Source organism: Procambarus clarkii, chromosome 9 (genome assembly GCF_040958095.1).
Source record: "Procambarus clarkii isolate CNS0578487 chromosome 9, FALCON_Pclarkii_2.0, whole genome shotgun sequence".
NCBI classification, from domain to species: Eukaryota; Metazoa; Arthropoda; class Malacostraca; order Decapoda; family Cambaridae; genus Procambarus; species Procambarus clarkii.
In genome coordinates this window covers 48,742,961-48,765,763 of record NC_091158.1, presented here as the reverse complement: position 1 = coordinate 48,765,763, position 22,803 = coordinate 48,742,961, and the positions used below count along the sequence as shown (strand labels likewise).

The 22,803-nt window shown below is 49.9% G+C and overlaps 1 protein-coding gene across 1 annotated transcript in view; it reads right to left on the bottom strand.

The window, feature by feature from the left end:
* Nucleotides 1-356: 356 nt before the first annotated feature.
* LOC123751074 (uncharacterized) overlaps nucleotides 357-22,803 on the bottom strand; it is a 46,447-nt gene continuing 24,000 nt past the window's right edge. Inside the window, exons 3-4 of the mRNA XM_069321531.1 lie at nucleotides 8,191-8,528; nucleotides 357-2,003 (exon numbers count right to left, since the gene is read on the bottom strand). Of these exons, the coding sequence (XP_069177632.1) occupies nucleotides 1,528-2,003; nucleotides 8,191-8,368 (654 nt within the window). The 5' untranslated portion in view covers nucleotides 8,369-8,528 and the 3' untranslated portion in view covers nucleotides 357-1,527. The remainder of the gene's footprint in view (nucleotides 2,004-8,190; nucleotides 8,529-22,803) is intronic.

Below are 22,803 nucleotides of genomic sequence, written 5' to 3'. Positions count from 1 at the left end.
TTGTCGGCCTGTGGGGGAAGGCACTAATACAAGTGACCTCACTCAGAAAGAACTGCACTAGCAACAACCAAGTTATGTAATGACAGCTTTACTTTAAGACTGAACAGGTGGCTTAGAGCCACCTGTTCAGATCCTTGGCACTCTTAATCCACTGAGTCGTGGAGCTTCCGTAACTACTGAAGGCAGTTGTCAGAGTAGCTCATAGGTGTCTCATACCAAATGATTTCTTTGGTGTGTGTGGCTATGAAATTAGCTCGCGTCCATTTATCCAGAGTCACACAGGGAGTCACTTTCAAGTGTAAGGCAGCGTTAATAAATGGTGACAAGGATCTTAGAAGGTGTGAATGGAAAGACACTTGTAGTTCCAACAATAACAATTTATTCATAAAACCTAATAATAATAATAGAAGGTAAGAATAATTTAGCATTACGTTAAAGTCCGTAGTGGTGCTGTCAACACTAGACCAGCTGGAATAAACGCACTTCTGGTACAGACCGCTCACAGTTCCAATATTAATTACAGTGAAACAGTGGGCGACCACTCAGATGCAAGTAGCAGTTCGTGACGACTGCAGAAAAACAATAAAAGCAACAACAGACAGACCTGTCACAGAGTCTTCCGTGCAACACTCAGTTAATTACATTAAGGCTCGTCTCTCAAGACGTCAGTCAAAGCAATCAATAACGTTACAACACATTAACAGACAGATGACAATTGATCTGATCAATTTCAATTAAACAAGTTACAACACATTTACGTTACTTAGTAAAACCAATTACATTAATTTTTCTCCAGGTCAGTCAAACTAAAGCAAGGTAAACTACGTTAAATACACTCTGTCAGCACAGACAGCCAAGCAGCTAAACCAGACTCAACGAAGTCAATCAACAACTTCCAGGTAATTAGCAATCTCTGAGTAACTGTTCAAGGTCCTGTCAAACTTTTTTTTTTTTTTTTTTTTTTTTTTACATGCAGAGCATGCAAATTAAATACAATAAAAATACAGAATACATAAAGGAAAACAATAGACCGCCGGCCAGAAGGGCCGACAGCATAGCACAACAAAACACATACACAAGAAAAACATGAAAAATACAGCATACATCAAAGCACAAAACAGAATACAATGGCAATCCAGCAATCACAGTACAAAACAACACCTCCAGAAAAACAAAACATACAACAAGAGGCATAGCAGGAAACAGAACAGTGCAAACACAATACTGTCCAAACACGTACAACAGGTAAAGCAACATAAAATCAATTCATTAATAAAAAAAACACACACCATGCCATCCGCCCCGTAAACAAAAGGCGAGGCCAAAATAAACAATAACAATAAACACACACACCTGAAAACAAAACAGGCATAAACACAACAACTAGCCTGAAGGACCAAGAATGCAACAACAAAGTACATCAAGAAACAAACAAATCAATACACAACCATACAAAGTCACTAAACACCGGCCTGAAGGGCCGACATCAAAAACACAAGAAAACAAAAGAAAAAATACAACAAAACATCACAACACCACACCAAACACACAGCAAGCACACAGACTACGAAAAGATCTCAAACTTGTCCGGCCACTCTTCCGCCGGGAAGCGAATACAGTACGCCTCCCAAAGTAACATAATGTCCTCCGAAACATGACAGTAAAACACTTAGACCGACGAATCCAGATGGTAGAAGGGCACCACGGATCAGGACGCACACGGTCAACAATTTCAAAATTCAACGGATGGTCAGCATCAATCGCCACTCCAGAGGCCAAGATGAGAGGGAGAGGCACCTTCCCATGAGGCCGGGCAATGGGCAGCACACTGGGAGCCTCCTCAGCTGCCTCACAGGGCTCCTCGGCAACCACTGAACGTTGCACCTGCCGGGACCCCCCACGCTTGGCATCCTTTTTCAGCACCAGCTTGATGCCTCGGCTCGCACCAGGATCCACACCATCCACGCCCGTAGGAGCAACCACCTCCCACTGCGTAGAACCTTCTGCAGGAGAAAGAACAGGAGGTAAATTAGACGCACAACCATCGTCAACAGCAGACACATGGACATCAGCCACCACCAGCGTCGTAGAGCACGAAGCACTCGGAATTGCCACACCATCTCCCGAAGCTCCACCCGCGTCGTAGTCCTCCATATCAGCCCAAGCAGTAGAAGAGCGCCTAGAACGCTTGGGCACTGGCCGCACATCCTCACAGCCGGAGGCGGACCCAGAACCACGGCCCTCACGAACCGGGCGAACCAACGCCCGTCGCAGTACTGCAGCAGCCTCAACCACATGGGGAACCGAGCAGCACACAACAGGATGCTCCGCAGCCCCCCAACACCCAGCACAGCCGGAACACCTGGTGAGGGTGCTGGACCAGGCGCAGCAGCAGGAGTCGAGGAAGACGCAGACGCACTCGGCTGAGGGACAACAAGCACCGGGGGCATGTCGGGTGACGCAGGAGGGGCCGCATCAGCAGCGACTGGGACCTGCTCCACTTCATCCCCGGAATCCACGCCCAGAGGGAGCGGCGGGAAATCCTCCTCCCGGAATAAGTTAACGGGTGCAGCAGGGGTCTCAGAGCACCCGGCAGCCTGATGCCCCAACTGGCCACACCGGAAACAAGTACGGGGCAGCCGGGCATAATACACCCGAACGTAGTAGCCCAGCAGCCGGACAGAAGATGGGATATCCGACCGCAAGCGCATACCTAATGTACGGACGTTCGTCTGCTTCCCAGCATACTTCCCCGAGGACAGCTTGTTCACCCGCACACTGATGACTACACTATACTTCCCGAAGAAGCGCCGGAGAAGGCCTTCAGGGAACTCCAGGGGCGCACCGTGCACAGTGACATATGCCAGGGCACCACTTCGGTCCGAGATCGTAACGGAGCCGGCGCCATCCGGCAACTGCAATGAACGCCCCTCGTTCCGCCGGAGGAAGTCCCGATACTCCTCCCCCCCCCCACGAACTTGACAATCACCCGGTGGGCCGTAACAAGCTCAACGCCATACACAGCTTCCACAGGGACACGAAGCATGTCGCACATAACTAACTCAATGGCCGGATAACCAGCCTTACACGAGAATTCCAGGGCCACGGAATTTACCCGCAACACAGGAGGAATGGCCAGGCCCTCCATGTCAAAACGGCCACGTCAGCACGCAGCCAGGCAGGCAACAACACTGGACAGGGAGGGTAAGACACCCCCACATCCCCTGCCGGCGAAAACTGCAACCTCCCCAAACTGCCGGAGTGTTCAGACGACACGTCTTCACCCTACGGCTGCTTAGGTGGAACTTCCGGTCCTGTCAAACTTGACAGTCAAACTTAACTCACGAAGAATTTACGTTAACACTAGTCGATCACTGAGACTGCTTGACAACCACTGATTAGTAAACACGGTTGCTAATCACCTCTCACTACTAAAGATGGTAATTAATTACATTAATTCAATGACACTGACTTCACAATAAATTAATACAAATCAAAACAACACAGGGTCACGTAGACCAACACAATTACAGTAGCAAAATACAGTGCTTAACCCAAGCACTGAACAACACTCACAACCGTCACAACAAATGTTATAAAATCAATGATAATACAATTTCAATAGAGCAAACATACTTCTTCTTCTTCTTGAGAATAGGTGCAGTTTGCATGAAGGGTTTATTCTCCCGATGACTGCAGCAGGACAAATGTAGGGAGACGTGTTGACGTTTAGTAGAAGAAAATCAAAAGTGTTAGATATGTTGGGCCGTAGAGAGAGGAGTAGCGACGAAAACAGAGGGGGACGTGAGAGGGAAAGTCACGCACCGTAGTGCGGGGTGACGAATTTACGGCGGGAGCTGATCCAGGCACGGCGTAGCGGTGTGCACAAGACGTCAACTAATATTTCTCCGGAAACTTGTATATCGGAAAGCGCAAGCAGTACGAATCCCAAATCACCCACGTGTCAGGGGACACCCGGCCACCAGGCAGTGTCCTTGGCTGAGACATCTTATCCGGCACCCGATAGACAAACTCCTTCACCCGAGACACCCAGACAGTGGACGAGCACCACGGGATCGGAAGCACCCGGGCATCCCGATAAGGTCCCAACACCGGACCCTCACAGGGCACGACCCCATCAGTCGGGACTAGGCTTTCCCCCGACAAGGGCAACAAAGGAGGGGGAACCGCAGGGGATGCAGGCGCGGCATCAACCCCACCACTGGGCACAGGAGCAAAGGCCCCCTGGTGCACATCTTTCCGCAGCACCAGGATGAGGTCCTGATCATCAGCGGCAACCCCCCACTCCAGGGATCCAACAGCAGGAGACGCGGGAGGGGGGCGGCACAGGTACCAACTTCAGAGCCCCTCACAGCACCATCATCCATGGCAGGGGATGCCAGAGCACCATACTCCCCCACCAACTCCTAAGGCACACCACGAAGGGGAGACACACTCCGAGCCCACCGCAAACGCTTCGAGACAGGCCACACCACATCACTCCCAGCAGGCCGTTCTGCAGGCACAGCCACCATCTGCACATCCGCACCGTCCGAAGAGTCCACAGAGGCCACATCATCCAGGGAAACAGCCTCAGAACACCGACGCGCACGCTTCTGCAAAGGGATGGAAAGAGCAGAACTACAGTTGCCAACACACACAGGCATGGCAGGCATCTCCCCCTGCCGAGACCCCCCCCCCCCCGTCCAAAACAGCAGAACCCGCATCCCCGGGAGCCGGCACCACATCCACAGGCGGGGGTTGGACATGAACCCCCACCGGGACGTCCCGCACTACATGCAGTGCAGGCGACGGCCCAACACCCACACACACCGGCTCAACAACCCCAGGGGCCACAGAAGTCACCAGACGTGTCGCACAGGCCTTAGAACTCGCCGCAACAGGCGGAGCAGCAGACAGGCAACTAGGCACCTCAGGCACAGCACCCACTCCGTCCTCAGAACCGTCCAAACGCAATAGGGGCGGAAAATCCTCCACACGAAAAACATGCACCCTACCAGTTGCTCCGACGTCGCACGCTGCAGCCAGATGACCCTCGTGACCACACCGATAACAGGTGCACGGTTGACCCCGATACAGGCAGCAGAGCGTGTAACCCAACACGGACATCGACGACGGTACACTACACTTCAGCAACATCGTCAGGGTGCGGGAGCCGTCAAGCATACCAACACAGTGCCCAGCAAGGACCTTGTTCCAATGAATACTTAACACCATTCCAAATCGTTCAAAACAGGAGGTTAAAAAGTCGTCCTGAAATTCGAAGGGGGCACCATGCACCGCCACAGACGTCAAGGTGACACTAAGATTCACCACCTTAACAAAACCAGCAGTATCTGGGAGAGGGGTAAACACGCCCCTCACATCGCTCGAGAAACGCCTGAAAGGCAGCCTGGAGGCAGAACTTTACCACAGCACGGTTGCCCTGAAGCAACTGGATGCCCATCAGGTCCGACAGCTGCACATGTAGCACGTCCACTAGGGTGACACCAACCAACGGATGGTCTACCGGCACCGTAAATGCCAGACCAGCCGACAATGTCCTCTTCACTGAAGGGCGAGAAGTCCCCATGGCTAAGTCAAAAGTCACCCTGTCAGTGGCAAACCACCAACAGCAGGGCAAACCAGCAATCAGCCAACGTCAACACTTGCCAGAAGCGGAGAGACCTCAGGAGCGTCCGCCCTGGCCGGTGGTCACCACTCAACTCCAAACAGATTTACTTTTATCACTGCTTGTCTTCTCGAACGAAAGAAAATTAAGACAACACGGAAATGGTTGAACAGAAACAAGGTGATGGTATAATTAAACCACACTAAACCTCAACACAATTAACATAAACCACACAAATACTATATGTGTAACAAAGTGTAAGATAACAATCACACTAGGGTCAAGTTACAGTTATCACACAAATTAGCTTTAATAGGCCCTTACCTATCGTGCTTCCTCGGTAATTGAACTCCTCCCCGTATCGGGATTATGAAGAACGGCACACTGGTCGGCTGACTTGATTCAGCATAAGGAATTAATGCATGTTAGACGAATGATACAAAATATACATAGTTTGAGTACTCACTTTGAATTTATTACCGGTATCTTCCCCAATCCACACTACAATCACACTCACTATGATCCTGTTGTTGATTGGAGATCATACACCACAGAGGCAGTCTGGGTTAGAGTGCACAGGGGGCTACACGGGTGATGGTACAGTGAGGTGGGGTGGAAGTGGCGCGCGGGCGGATGAGGTAGTGAGCCACTGGGACCACATGGGCTACAATCGCCTGTCTTCCAGGATACTAGTGAAGACAGGGGTGTGTTTGGGTGCACACTGGTGAGAATTGCACTAGTGTGCTTTGCTGAAGGTACACTGATAACACGCTAATGGGAGGAAGATGGCCACCACGTGATAAGCAAACGAGGTGGGCAGCACAATGAACGAAATAAACAGAGTCCACACAGTCCCCAATTTTCGCATTAAATCATTCAAAATTTGAACTCAAACACTTGGAACCGTATTCCTAGATTCCCTGTACATCGTTTACTTAGCGATATGGTGACAGATCGCCTTTACTTTCGCCGATGATCACCGATACAACTGGCTACAGTCCTGTTGCTTCTGCAGCGATCACGTGTGGCGCGGAGCGTACTTCCGTGTATCTTTCTAGTAATATATATATATATATATATATATATATATATATATATATATATATATATATATATATATATATATATATATATATATATATATATATATATATATATATATATATATATATATATATATATATATATATATATATATATTACTCGAAATGAGGAACCTGCGCCCAGCGGTTACCGGATTTGACAATAATGCTTAGACGGAATAGATATACTTGAGCTTGCTGAACTATGCTGTAGACAAGAGAAATACCCTGTTTTTGGCCGAAACAGGATATCACGTCTACACAGCACAGCAACGCTCCTCGGAATGAGGTGCCGAGGGCTGGAATGGAACCGGCGATGTTCCCCCTAGTCTTTTGAGACGGCCAATCAGGTGCCAGCATCATAGAGGCCCATGGTGCCGCGACCAATGAGAATCCCCTGCCTGTGACTCTTACACGAGGGCTAGGGGAAAACCGTTGAGACACTTAGCTCACAGTGCCTGGCTTCCATCCCTGTATCTAGGCAGCCAGAACTAAAATTTATGCTAATTCTGTAACTATTTATCCAGAAACGCTACAGCGACTATCGCAAGTTTTCTGGGAAGCTGAGGGTGTCTGCTTTCCATAGACATCCAATTACGACCTTCTAGCTACTATAACAAAAAAGTTCATATTTTGTGCACTCTCTGAAATTTCCTAAGTCAAAATGGCAATTTGCTTCTTCTATCAACCATGTATAAGCTAGCCAGAGGGTCAACCTCTGACATAGTGTACCTCTGTTCAGTTACTTTATATCTCCTAATGTATCGTAATTATGCTTACAAACTGCATATGATCTATCACACCAATGTCTGTAAATCATAAGGAAACTACAACCTAATGTATGTTGTAAATCAAAACATTAGTCTATATTTAGTCAAAATATTTATTTAGTGACTATATTTAGTCATTAGTCAAAACATTAGTTTCTTCATATATTATTACATAGACATATAACATGGTTTGTATGTTATTCCAAGTTAGGTACTAACTTGAGGTTCCTGGTGAGTACCTCCTTGTTTTATTACCATCCATACCTCCATGGCGAGTACCCTACTTGTACCATGACCATCAAACCTTCCAGGCGAGTACCCTACTTGTACCATGACCATCCAAACCTTCCTGGCGAGTACCCTACTTGTACCATGACCATTCATAACTTTCTAGCGAATACATCCTTGCCCCATGATCATCCATACCTCCATATTTAAAATTGCTGACCAGCATAAATAACAATTAACTAAAACATTTAATTTCCCGTTTAAATTCATCACATTATATTCCTACTGGTCAATTTGCATATACTGACGGTTTACCTAATTAATCATAGCTTCCATTGGCATACTTAACCATTTGCATACTACATGTGCTTTTGTAGGTAATATGTTCTCCTCTGGTGCGCAAATTCGCCTATGTTAATGAACCTTTGCTATTTAACATTTTGGAGAACAGCCCCATTCATAGCATGATAATACATACCTTCATCAGTTAGATAAGCTGAGGACAGATTAGCTGGAAACAGGTAGGCCGTAGCAGCCATCACAATAAACAGCCGCAACACAGCAGACGTCGTCACCAAACTCTGCCTCTTCCTCGCCCTGTTAATCCTGACTTTCTTGTTGTGTGATTTTCTGTGGCCATTGTGGTGTTGACTCATCGTTGGCTCTCGCCACAACTGCTGCTGCTGTAGAGTACTGATGGGTGTGCAGCTTCTTCCTCTGATCCTGCTGCTGTTCTCAGGCACTCCTCTGGCTGCTGATCTTGCTACAGCTGATGTCTTCGTCAGATACTGCTCTTGCTCCTAGCAATGTTCTTCACTGTAATAGAAAAGAGATAAAATATTGCAATTAAAATCAAATTTGTATATAAAATCCAAATGCTTAAGTTATTGCCATGCAATAACGTATGCATTATATTTAAGTCTTTATTTCTTATTTCTTGCTGGAACCATTTAAACCTTCCTATCAAGTTCCACTTTGTACTATGACCATCCAAACCTGCCTGGCGAGAACATCCTTGCATAATGATTATCCAAACCTTCCTGGCGAGTACATCCTTGCATAATGATTATCCAAACCTGCCTGGCGAGTACATCCTTGCATAATGGCCATCCAAACCTTCCTGACGAGTACATCCTTGCATAATGATTATCCAAACCTGCCTGGCGAGTACATCCTTGCATAATGACCATCCAAACCTTCCTGGCGAGTACATCCTTGCATAATGATTATCCAAACCTGCCTGGCGAGTACATCCTTGCATAATGACCATCCAAACCTTCCTGGCGAGTACATCCTTGCATAATGATTATCCAAACCTGCCTGGCGAGTACATCCTTGCATAATGACCATCCAAACCTTCCTGGCGAGTACATCCTTGCATAATGATTATCCAAACCTGCCTGGCGAGTACATCCTTGCATAATGACCATCCAAACCTTCCTGGCGAGTACATCCTTGCATAATGATTATCCAAACCTGCCTGGCGAGTACATCCTTGCATAATGACCATCCAAACCTTCCTGGCGAGTACATCCTTGCATAATGATTATCCAAACCTGCCTGGCGAGTACATCCTTGCATAATGACCATCCAAACTTTCCTGGCGAGTACATCCTTGCATAATGATTATCCAAACCTGCCTGGCGAGTACATCCTTGCATAATGACCATCCAAACCTTCCTGGCGAGTACATCCTTGCATAATGATTATCCAAACCTGCCTGGCGAGTACATCCTTGCATAATGACCATCCAAACCTTCCTGGCGAGTACATCCTTGCATAATGATTATCCAAACCTGCCTGGCGAGTACATCCTTGCATAATGACCATCCAAACCTTCCTGGCGAGTACATCCTTGCATAATGATTATCCAAACCTGCCTGGCGAGTACATCCTTGCATAATGACCATCCAAACCTTCCTGGCGAGTACATCCTTGCATAATGATTATCCAAACCTGCCTGGCGAGTACATCCTTGCATAATGACCATCCAAACCTTCCTGGCGAGTACATCCTTGCATAATGATTATCCAAACCTGCCTGGCGAGTACATCCTTGCATAATGACCATCCAAACCTTCCTGGCGAGTACATCCTTGCATAATGATTATCCAAACCTGCCTGGCGAGTACATCCTTGCATAATGACCATCCAAACCTTCCTGGCGAGTACATCCTTGCATAATGATTATCCAAACCTGCCTGGCGAGTACATCCTTGCATAATGACCATCCAAACCTTCCTGGCGAGTACATCCTTGCATAATGATTATCCAAACCTGCCTGGCGAATACATCCTTGCATAATGACCATCCAAACCTTCCTGGCGAGTACATCCTTGCATAATGATTATCCAAACCTGCCTGGCGAGTACATCCTTGCATAATGACCATCCAAACCTTCCTGGCGAGTACATCCTTGCATAATGATTATCCAAACCTGTCTGGCGAGTACATCCTTGCATAATGATTATCCAAACCTGTCTGGCGAGTACATCCTTGCATAATGATCATCCAAACCTGCCTGGCGAGTACATCCTTGCATAATGATCATCCAAACCTGCCTGGCGAGTATATCCTTGCAGAATGATTATCCAAACCTGCCTGGCGAGTACATCCTTGCATAATGATCAACCAAACTTGCCTGGCGAGTACATCCTTGCACCATGACCATCCCAGCCTACTTTGTGAGTACATCCTTGCACATGACCATCCAAACCTGCCTCTGAGTACATCCTTGCATCATGACCATCTATACCTGCCTGGCGAGTACATTTTACATCAGGACCATCCATACCTGTCGAGAAAAAACCGACCTACCTCTATAATCCTAGTTACAATATGCAGATAATAGCACTGCGGTTCTTGTACTAACCTATTAGCCAATAATAACACAAGTTAATATAGTAACTCATTCAAAGAAAACGAGATTATAGTGGAATTTTCCTTTAAACGTGGGATATATATCACCCGTCACAACAAAATATATTAATAAAATATTAATAATCACTAAAAACTTCCAGTTCAGTGTTAAAATTAATAACAAACTGTTCCCTGTAACTGGATCAAATAAATTTACCAGTAAAATTAACGCCGCTCTTCCTTCGTCCAAAAATGGGCAAAATTTAGCCGGTTCCAATAACGTGACTGAGCCGGGGAAGGAGGGCGGCGGCCATTGTGGAACGAACACTGCTCGCATGATTTAGTAAAAAAAAAGCAGCTACGTTTATGCTCGTGAACCCGAGCCATCTAGACCTTGTTCAGCTGCCGCGACCTCAAATAACGGGAGTACCTCGTTTCCGGCTCTGTAAAAAACTAACATTATTTTGTAGGGCCCTAGAATATTATTTAAATGGAAACGGTGATGAGGCAGGCGAACACCCAAAACCGGGTGAGCCTCTCACAGTCTAGAAATATTCTTAATACTAATAATTTAAATGCGCCATATCTGTGTAGGAAGTAAAGTTGCAGTTGTTAGATTGTATTCTTCCGGCAGATCTGTGGTCACCTGGGAATTAAGCGTCAGCAACCTGTCGTCACTAGGGAACAGACACCATAGCCACGAGGCTTAGTCCTGGCACACTGGTCACGTGTCCCTCTGATATCCACACTGAAGTCTTCAAGCAGCTAAGGCCTTCGTGTACAAACTAACCCCAGTACAATAATAAACTAACCTTAATACACACAGAAATCACACTAGCATGATGCATCAAATGAACTAGTCCACAAGGGCCGTGATGAGGGTTCGAACCCACGTCTGAGAGGATCCCAGACACGCCTTTATCGACTAGGCCACGACATAGTAAAATAATTGCAACCGGGAGTTCCACCTGGCCTCACACGGATCCTGCAGTCTCTCCGAGACACTAATCAGGGTTTTACACAAATCCCCCATGCACTCGGGCTCAGTCAATAAGATGTTCTACTTCTTCGCCCTTATTTCATTACACTCAGAAATCACAATATCGTGATGAGGCCAAGTGGAACTCCCGGTTGCAATTTTTTTACCATGTCGTGGTCTAGTCGATTAAGGCGCGTCTGGGATCCTCTCAGGCATAGGTTCGAACCCTCTTCACAGCTATTGTGGATTTGTTAATTTTAACTCTTAGTAAAAATTAGCTATCAATCGATTGATAGGTTACTATAATTAATTAACCCCCAAATTGTGTTGGGATATGACTTATGGGAGATTTTAAATCCATACTGTCCACTCAATTAAACATACAATCTACTAAGCTATAGAAAGAATTAATAATTAAATCAATTATACATCATAAATAAAATTACATTAAATTAAATAATTTTTTAATATTTTTTTTTTAATTATCAGGGGAAAGCGCCAAGCTCTTACGACTTTGTAGAGCTGGGAAGGGGTCAGGATTAGGATTTGGGATGGGACGGGGGGAATGAATGGTGCCCAACCACTTGGACCGTCGGGGATTGAATGCCGACCTGCATGAAGCGAGACCCACAATACCTGCCTGGCGAGTACATCCTCGCACCATGACCATCCATAACTTGCTGGCAACAATGTTGTATCCACATTATTTTGTAAACATTAGTTAGTCTCTCTCTCAACGTACCAGCGGCGTAAGTAGTGGATGGAGCGTGAGGAGGAGTATGTTGGCAAATGGATTGGAGCCAGTGGGCAGGAGGCACTCTGGGTCAGCGGTCAGGGAGAATGGCAAGGTGTGGCTACACAGGACTCCAGTAGAGGCAGCAAGTCACAGAGGTAACCTCAAGCGCAATATGAGACGGTCATTGTTTGGCCTCATTTATTGTGAGAACACTGTTGACATGTTGACCAGAAGGGGTTTGGGAAGGCTCAATAGTTAGAGGAGGTTGAATAAAACAGACCCCAGCAACGTGACATATTTCATTCTGGAGAGGACCATGATGCTGGTGGTGTGGACCTGGTATGGTGAGGACCATGATGCTGGTGGTGTGGACCTGGTATGGTGAGGACCGTGATGCTGGTGGTGGTGTGGACCGGATATGGTGAGGACCATGATGCTGGTGGTGGTGTGGACCTGATATGGTGAGGACCGTGATGCTGGTGGTGGTGTGGACCGGGTATGGTGAGGACCATGATGCTGGTGGTGTGGACCTGGTATGGTGAGGACCATGATGCTAGTGGTGGTGTGGACCTGGTATGGTGAGGAACATGATGCTGGTGGTGTGGACCTGGTATGGTGACGACCATGATGCTGGTGGTGGTGTGGACCTGGTATGGTGAGGACCATGACGCTGGTGGTGTGGACCTGGTATGGTGAGGACCGTGATGCTGGTGGTGGTGTGGACCGGGTATGGTGAGGACCATGATGCTGGTGGTGTGGACCTGGTATGGTGAGGACCATGATGCTGGTGGTGGTGTGGACCTGGTATAGTGAGGACCATGATGCTGGTGGTGGTGTGGACCTGGTATGGTGAGGACCATGATGCTGGTGGTGTGGACCTGGTATGGTGAGGACCATGATGCTGGTGGTGTGGGCCTGGTATGGTGAGGACCATGATGCTGGTGGTGTGGACCTGGTATGGTGTCGACCATGATGCTGGTGGTGTGCACCTGGTATGGTGAGGACCATGATGCTAGTTTTGTGGACCTGATATGGTGAGGACCATGATGCTGGTGGTGGTGTGGACCTGGTATGGTGAGGACCATGATGCTGGTGGGGTGCACCTGGTATGGTGAGGACCATGGTGGTGTAGACCTGGTATGGTGAGGACCATGATGCTGTTGGTGTGGACCTGGTATGGTGAGGACCATGATGCTGGTGGTGTGGACCTGGTATGGGTAGGACCATGATGCTGGTGGTGGCGTGGACCTGGTATGGTGAGGACCATGATGCTGGTGGTGTGGACCTGGTATGGTGAGGACCATGATGCATGTGGAGTGGAGCTGGTATGGTGAGGACCGTGATGCTGGTGGTGTGGACCTGGTATTGTGAGGACCATGATGCTGGTGGTGGTGTGGACCTGGTATGGTGAGGACCATGATGCTGGTGGTGTGGACCTGGTATGGTGAGGACCGTGATGCTGGTGGTGGTGTGGACCTGGTATGGTGAGGACCATGATGCTGGTGGTGTGGACCTGGTATAGTGAGGACCATGATGCTGGTGGTGGTGTGGACCTGGTATGGTGAGGACCGTGATGCTGCTGGTGGTGTGGACTTGGTATGGTGAGGACCGTGATGCTGGTGGTGGTGTGGACCTGGTATGGTGAGGACCGTAATGCTGGTGGTGTGGACCTGGTATGGTGAAGACCATGATGTTGGTGGTGTGGACCTGGTATGGTGAGGACCGTGATGCTGGTGGTGTGGACCTGGTATGTTGAGGACCATGATGCTGGTGGTGTGGACCTGGTATGGTGAGGACCATGATGCTGGTGGTGGTGTGGACCTGGTATGGTGAGGACTATGATGCTGGTGGTGTGGACCTGGTATGGTAAGGACCTTGATGCTGGTGGTGTGGACCTGGTATGGTGAGGACCAAGTTGCTAGTGGTGGTGTGGACCTGGTATGGTGAGGACCATGATGCTGGTGACGTGGACCTGGTATAGTGAGGACCATGATGCTGGTAGTGTGAACCTGGTATGGTGAGGACCATGATGCTGGTGCTGGAGTGGACCTGTTATGGTGAGGACCATGGTGGTATGGACCTGGTATGGTGAGGACCATGGTGGTGTGGACCAGGTATGGTGAGGACCATAGTGGTATGATGAGGACCATGGTGGTATGGCCCTGGTATAATGAGGACCATTGTGGTATGGACCTGGTATGGTGAGGACCATGGTGGTGTGGACCTGGTATGGTGAATACCAAGGCGGTATGGACCTGGTATGGAGAGGACCATTGTGGTATGGACCTGGTATGGTAAGGACCATGATGCTGGTGATGTGGATCTGGTATTGTGAGGACCATGATGGTATGGACCTGGTATGGTGAGGACCATGATGCTGGTGATGTGGACCTGGTATGGTGAGGACCATGGTGGTGTGGACCTGTATGGTGAGGACCATGGTGGTATGGACCTGGTATGGTGAGGACCATGGTGGTTTGGACCTGGTATGGTGAGGACCATGATGCTTGTGGTGTGGACCTGATACGGTGAGGACCATGGTGGTATGGACCTGGTATGGTGAGGACCATGATGCTGGTTGTGTGGACCTGGTATATTGAGGACCATGATGCTGGTGGTGGTGTGGACCTGGTATGGTGAGGAACATGGTGCTGGTGGTATGGACTTGGTATGATGAGGACCCTGATGCTGGTGGTGGTGTGGACCTGGTATGGTGAGGGCCATGATGCTGGTGGTGTGGACCTGGTATGGTGAGGACCGTGATGCTGGTGGTTGTGTGGACCTAGTATGGTGAGGACCGTGATGCTGGTGGTGTGGACCTGGCATGGTGAGGACCATGATGCTGGTTGTGGTGTGGACCCTGTATGGTGAGGACCATGATGCTGGTGGTGTGGACCTGGTATGGTGAGGACCGTAATGCTGGTGGTGGTGTGGACCTGGTATGGTGAGGACCATGATGCTGGTGGTGTGGGCCTGGTATTGTGAGGACCATGATGCTGGTGGTGTGGACCTGGTATGGTGTCGACCATGATGCTGGTGGTGTGCACCTGGTATGGTGAGGACCATGATGCTAGTTTTGTGGACCTGATATGGTGAGGACCATGATGCTGGTGGTGGTGTGGACCTGGTATGGTGAGGACCATGATGCTGGTGGTGTGCACCTGGTATGGTGAGGACCATGGTGGTGTAGACCTGGTATAGTGAGGACCATGATGCTGTTGGTGTGGACCTGGTATGGTGAGGACCATGATGCTGGTGGTGGTGTGGACCTGGTATGGTGAGGACCATGATGCTGGTGGTGTGGACCTGGTATGGGTAGGACCATGATGCTGGTGGTGGCGTGGACCTGGTATGGTGAGGACCATGATGCTGGTGGTGTGGACCTGGTATTGTGAGGACCATGATGCTGGTGGTGGTGTGGACCTGGTATGGTGAGGACCATGATGCTGGTGGTGTGGACCTGGTATGGTGAGGACCATGATGCTGGTGGTGGTGTGGACCTGGTATGGTGAGGACCATGATGCTGGTGGTGTCGACCTAGTATGGTGAGGACCATGATGCATGTGGTGTGGAGCTGGTATGGTGAGGACCGTGATGCTGGTGGTGTGGACCTGGTATGGTGAGGACCATGATGCTGGTGGTGTGGACCTGGTATGGTGAGGACCGTGATGCTGGTGGTGGTGTGGACCTGGTATGGTGAGGACCATGATGCTGGTGGTGTGGACCTGGTATAGTGAGGACCATGATGCTGGTGGTGGTGTGGACCTGGTATGGTGAGGACCGTGATGCTGGTGGTGGTGTGGACTTGGTATGGTGAGGACCGTGATGCTGGTGGTGGTGTGGACCTGGTATGGTGAGGACCGTAATGCTGGTGGTGTGGACCTGGTATGGTGAAGACCATGATGTTGGTGGTGTGGACCTGGTATGGTGAGGACCGTGATGCTGGTGGTGTGGACCTGGTGTGTTGAGGACCATGATGCTGGTGGTGTGGACCTGGTATGGTGAGGACCATGAAGCTGGTGGTGGTGTGGACCTGGTATGGTGAGGACTATGATGCTGGTGGTGTGGACCTGGTATGGTGAGGACCTTGATGCTAGTGGTGTGGACCTGGTATGGTGAGGACCAAGTTGCTAGTGGTGGTGTGGACCTGGTATGGTGAGGACCATGATGCTGGTGACGTGGACCTGGTATAGTGAGGACCATGATGCTGGTAGTGTGAACCTGGTATGGTGAGGACCATGATGCTGGTGCTGGAGTGGACCTGTTATGGTGAGGACCATGGTGGTATGGACCTGGTATGGTGAGGACCATAGTGGTGTGGACCAGGTATGGTGAGGACCATAGTGGTATGATGAGGACCATGGTGGTATGGCCCTGGTATGGTGAGGACCATTGTGGTATGGACCTGGTATGGCGAGGACCATGGTGGTGTGGACCTGGTATGGTGAATACCAAGGCGGTATGGACCTGGTATGGTGAGGACCATTGTGGTATGGACCTGGTATGGTAAGGACCATGATGCTGGTGATGTGGATCTGGTATTGTGAGGACCATGATGGTATGGACCTGGCATGGTGAGGACCATGATGCTGGTGATGTGGACCTGGTATGGTGAGGACCATGGTGGTGTGGACCTGTATGGTGAGGACCATGGTGGTATGGACCTGGTATGGTGAGGACCATGGTGGTTTGGACCTGGTATGGTGAGGACCATGATGCTTGTGGTGTGGACCTGATACGGTGAGGACCATGGTGGTATGGACCTGGTATGGTGAGGACCATGATGCTGGTTGTGTGGACCTGGTATATTGAGGACCATAGGGGTGTGGACCTGGTATGGTGAGGAACATGGTGCTGGTGGTATGGACTTGGTATGATGAGGACCCTGATGCTGGTGGTGGTGTGGACCTGGTATGGTGAGGGCCATGATGCTGGTGGTGTGGACCTGGTATGGTGAGGACCGTGATGCTGGTGGTTGTGTGGACCTGGTATGGTGAGGACCGTGATGCTGGTGGTGTGGACCTGGCATGGTGAGGACCATGATGCTGGTTGTGGTGTGGACCCTGTATGGTGAGGACCATGATGCTGGTGGTGTGGACCTGGCATGGTGAGGACCGTGATGCTGGTGGTGGTGTGGACCTGGTATGGTGAAGACCATGATGTTGGTGGTGTGGACCTGGTATGGTGAGGACCATAGTGGTATGGACCTGGTATGGTGAGGACCATGATGCTGGTGGATTGGACCTGGTATGGTGAGGACCATGGTGGTGTGGACCTGGTATGGTGAGGACTATGATGCTTGTGGTGTGGACCTGGTACGGTGAGGACCATGGTAGTGTGGACCTGGTATGGTGAGGACCATGGTGGTATGGACCTGGTATGGTGAGGACCATGATGCTGGTGGAGTGGACCTGGTATGGTGAGGACCATGGTGGTGTGGACCTGGTATGGTGAGGACCATGATGCTTGTAGTGTGGACCTGGTACGGTGAGGACCATGGTGGTATGGACCTGGTATGGTGAGGACCAAGATGCTGGTGGTGTGGACCTGGTATATTGAGGACCACGGTGGTGTGGACCTGGTATGGTGAGGAACATGGTGCTGGTGCTATGGACCTGGTATGGTGAGGACCATCATGCTGGTGGTGTGAACCTTGTGTGGAGAGGACCTTTATGTTAGTGGTGTGAACATGGTATGGTGAAAACCATGATGCTGGTGGTGTGGACCTGGTATGGTGAGGACCATTATGCTGGTGGTGGTGTGGACCTGGTATGGTGAGGACCATGATGCTGGTGGTGGTGTGGACCTGGTATGGTGAGGACCGTGATGCTGGTGGTGTGGACCTGGTATGGTGAGGACCATGATGCTGGTGGTGGTGTGGACCTGGTATGGTGAGGACCATGATGCTGGTGGTGTTGACCTGGCATGGTGAGGACCATGATGCTGGTGGTGTGGACCTGGTATGGTGAGGACCATGATGCTGGTGGTGTGGACCTGGTATGGTGAGGACCATTGTGGTGTGGACCTAGTATTGTGAGGACCGTGATGCTGGTGGTGGTGTGTACCTGGTATGGTGAAGACCATGATGCTGGTGGTGTGGACCTGGTATGTTGAGGACCGTGATGCTGGTGGTGTGGACCTGGTATGGTGAGGACCGTGATGCTGGTGGTGTGGACCTGGTATGGTGAGGACCATGATGCTGGTGGTGTGGACCTGGTATGGTGAGGACCATGATGCTGGTGGTGGTGTTGACGTGGTATGGTGAGGACCATGATGCTGGTGGTGTGGACCTGGTATGGTGAGGACCATGATGCTGGTGGTGGTGTGGACCTGGTATGGTGAGGACTATGATGCTGGTGGTGTGGACTTGGTATGGTGAGGAACATGATGCTGGTGGTGTGGACCTGGTATGGTGACGACCATGATGCTTGTGGTGGTGTGGACCTGGTATGATGAGGACCATGATGCTGGTGGTGTGGACCTGGTATGGTGAGGACCATGATGCTGGTAGTGTAAACTTGGTATGGTGAGGACCATGATGCTGATGGTAGTGTGGACCTGGTATGGTGAGGACCATGGTGGTATGGTGAGGACCATGGTGGTATGGTGAGGACCATGGTGGTATGGACCAGGTATGGTGAGGACCATGGTGGTGTGGACCTGGTATGGTGAGGACTATGGTGGTATGATGAGGACCATGGTGGTATGGACCTGGTATGGTGAGGACCATGGTGGTATGGACCTGGTATGGTGAGGACCATGATGCTGGTGGTGTGGACCTGGTATGGTGAGGACCATGGTGGTGTGGACCTGGTATTGTGAGGACCATGGTGGTATGGACCTGGTATGGTGAGGACCATGGTGGTATAGACGTGGTATGGTGAGGACCATGATGCTGGTGGAGTGAACCTGGTATGGTGAGGACCATGGTGGTGTGGACCTGGTATGGTGAGGACCATAATGCTGGTGGTGTGAACCTGGTATGGTGAGGACCATGATGGTGGTAGTGTAAACCTGGTATGGTGAGGACCATGATGCTGATGGTGGTGTGGACCTGGTATGGTGAGGACCTTGGTGGTATGGACCTGGTATGGTGAGGACCATGATGCTGATGGTGGTATGGACCTGGTATGGTGAGGACCATGGTGGTAGGAACCTGGTATGGTGAGGACCATGATACTGGTTGAGTGGACCTGGTATGGAGAGGACCATGGTGGTGTGGACCTGGTATGGTGAGGACCATGATGCTTGTGGTGTGGACCTGGTATGGTGAGAACCATGGTGGTATGGACCTGGTATGGTGAGGACCATGATGCTGGTGGTGTGGACCTGGTATGTTGAGGACCATGGTGGTGTGGACCTGGTAGGGTGAGGACCATGGTGCTGGTGGTATGGACCTGGTATGGTGAGGACCGTGATGCTGGTGGTGTGGACCTGGTAGGGTGAGGACCATGGTGCTGGTGGTATGGACCTGGTATGATGAGGACCGTGATGCTGGTGGTGGTGTGGACCTGGTATGGTGAGGACCATGATGCTGGTGGTGTGGACCTGGTATGGTGAGGACCATGGTGGTATGGACCTGGTATGGTGAGGACCATGATGCTGGTGGTGTGGACCTGGTATGGTGAGGACAGTGATGCTGGTGGTGGTGTGGACCTGGTATGGTGAGGACCGTTATGCTTGTGGTGTGGACCTGGTATGGTGAGGACCGTGATGCTGGTGGTGTGGACCTGGTATGGTGAGGACCGTTATGCTTGTGGTGTGGACCTGGTATGGTGAGGACCGTGATGCTGGTGGTGTGGACCTTTTATGGTGAGGACCATGATGCTGGTGGTGTGGACCTGGTATGGTGAGGACCATGATGCTGGTGGAGTGGACCTGGTATGGTGAGGACCATGATGCTGGTGGTGTGGACCTGGTATGGTGAGGACCGTGATGCTGGTGGTGGTGTGGACCTGGTATGGTGAGGACCATGATGCTGGTGGTGTGGACCTGGTATGGTGAGGACCGTGATGCTGGTGGTGGTGTGGACCTGGTATGGTGAGGACCATGATGCTGCTGGTGTGGACCTGGTATGGTGAGGACCATGGTGGTATGGACCTGGTATGGTGAGGACCATGATGCTGGTGGTGTGGACCTGGTATGGTGAGGACAGTGATGCTGGTGGTGGTGTGGACCTTGTATGGTGAGGACCATGATGCTGGTGGTGTGGACCTGTTATGGTGAGGACCATAATGTTGGTGGTGAGGACCGTAATGTTGGTGGTGTGGACCTTTTATGGTGAGGACCATGATGCTGGTGGTGGTGTGGACCTGGTATGGTGAGGACCATGATGCTGGTGGTGTGGACCGGTATGGTGAGGACCTTGATGCTGGTGGTGTGGACCTGGTATGGTGAGGACCGTGATGCTGGTGGTGTGGACCTGGTATGGTGAGGACCATGATGCTGGTGGTGTGGACCTGGTATGGTGAGGACTATGATGCTGTGGTGTGGACCTGGCATGGTGAGGACCATGATGCTGGTGGTGTGGACCTGGTATGGTGAGGACCATGATGCTGGTGGTGTGGACCTGGCATGGTGAGGACCACATGATGCTGGTGGTGAGTTTGGTGTAGTGAGTGAGAGGGGATGGTTTCACCAGACTAAACTTCCACTGGTTTTATATGCCTGTGGCAGCCAGTGCACGGACCTAAGTTTGTAACCAGAACCCGAATCATCTTGTGTTTGGATTTTGAGCTCCAGTCATCAGCAATCCAATATGTCACAATGGCTGTTGTGACGCATTTGTAGAAAGAGATAGAGCCAGCAACAACTTTTACCGTGTAGAGTTTGAGGGAGACAGGTTTGTGGGGGAAGGAGGAGAGTGGTGATGCAGGTAGCCACCCGCCGCCACACCACCAGCCTTGTTCCCATGACAACGGCGGCAAGCCACCTTGGACGCCACCTTGGGTCGGCTATCTTAGAGTCGTCCTGCAGGCCTAGTAGCTAGTCTCTGATTGGTTGAGAGGGGTAGGCCGCTGTGTGCCTCCCTCTGATTGGTTCTTTTGAGGAGAACCCTGGAAGATGCTTCAGCTCGCCGAGAGACGCCATCATTCTGAATCCAGCCGCCACCTTGTCCTGACGCTTGCTTTGCTAAATTCGATCAAATTGAGTAAAGTAGACGTCGTGGCGGCTGACTACTCCACAAGCTCCACTCTCCACCTCAACTATGACGTCGTCTGTAGCAGAATACAATACGGCCGTCGCCGTTCGAAGGGGAGAAAGACAGGGAGTGTAGTGAGTAGAGATCTGGAACGTGGGTAATTTGCATACTAGCGGTCAATGTGCTCGTGGTGTAACGCGGGGAGGGGGAACATCTCTCTTTAGTCCATTATCCCACCCCTAGTTAACTATTCTAACGGGGAAGTCGGGGAAATAGCTCTTTCTTATCCATTATCCCTCTCCCCAGTTAGCTATTCTTGTTAGTTAGCTATAATTCAACACCTTGTGACCTAGGTATTTGATTACCTAGGTATCACGAACACAAGGCATTGTAACCTGATCAGCTACCCGCGACTCAAGAGAACTCTAGAGCAATTCACTGCCACGAACGAATCAGAGAAAGGAAAGGAAAGAGATGAATAATGAAGTAATTAGTGAGGAGTGTGGTCCGGTGAAAGGGAGAGAGGGTACAGAGATGAATTGGATGTGGTGGTGGAGGTAGAATGGTAGATAGGTAGAAGTAGAAAAGTAGATAGTAAAAGTAGAAGGTAGACTGCCACCATCCATTCAAGACCCTTATATACAAGATAAGGAATAGAACTTGTCGGTACGACAAAATTCTCAAAGATGTATCAACAGGTCATTATTAGCATGATTTAACTGGAATCATGTTCCAGGCAAGATTCTCTCTTCTCACTAACTCTAGAGTACTCTACTCTCTAGTTTGCATATATCAGTAATTCCAAGAACTCGGGAACACAATTAAAGTAAAATTAAAAGCAATTGAATCAATTATTTATTTAGCATGATAAATATTGGAATTCCAGCAATCGAACTGAAGGTTCATTATTAATGTACCAAGTGAGTCACTACACCAGAATTCGAGACCATTACAGCCGTCTGCTCCCTGATTGTCATGAAACACTAGTAAACACGACTACGTCACCTTTCATGTTCAACTCACCAAGTGTCTGCCTATAGCTGGATAGAGAGAGGAGGGGGGGGGGGGGGAGGACTGTAGTTGACAGAGACTGTCCCGCCCTGTGCGGCTGACAGCCTCTCGGTTCTGCTCTGCTGGCTGTTCTCCTGTCTTCTGTCTGTCTCTTCCTATCGGTCTATCTCTCGAGTGTACAGTACCCTGGTATATATTGGGGACCAACTAGCTAACTCCGCCCACAAGTACATAGCCCCAGGTACTCTGAATTCTCCGCCCACAAGTGCATAGCCCTAGAATGCACTCTAGAAATTCGTAAAAATTGAACTAGACGTGAACGCGCCATTTGTGTACGAACGCACCGCTTCACCGGTGGGTCGGGG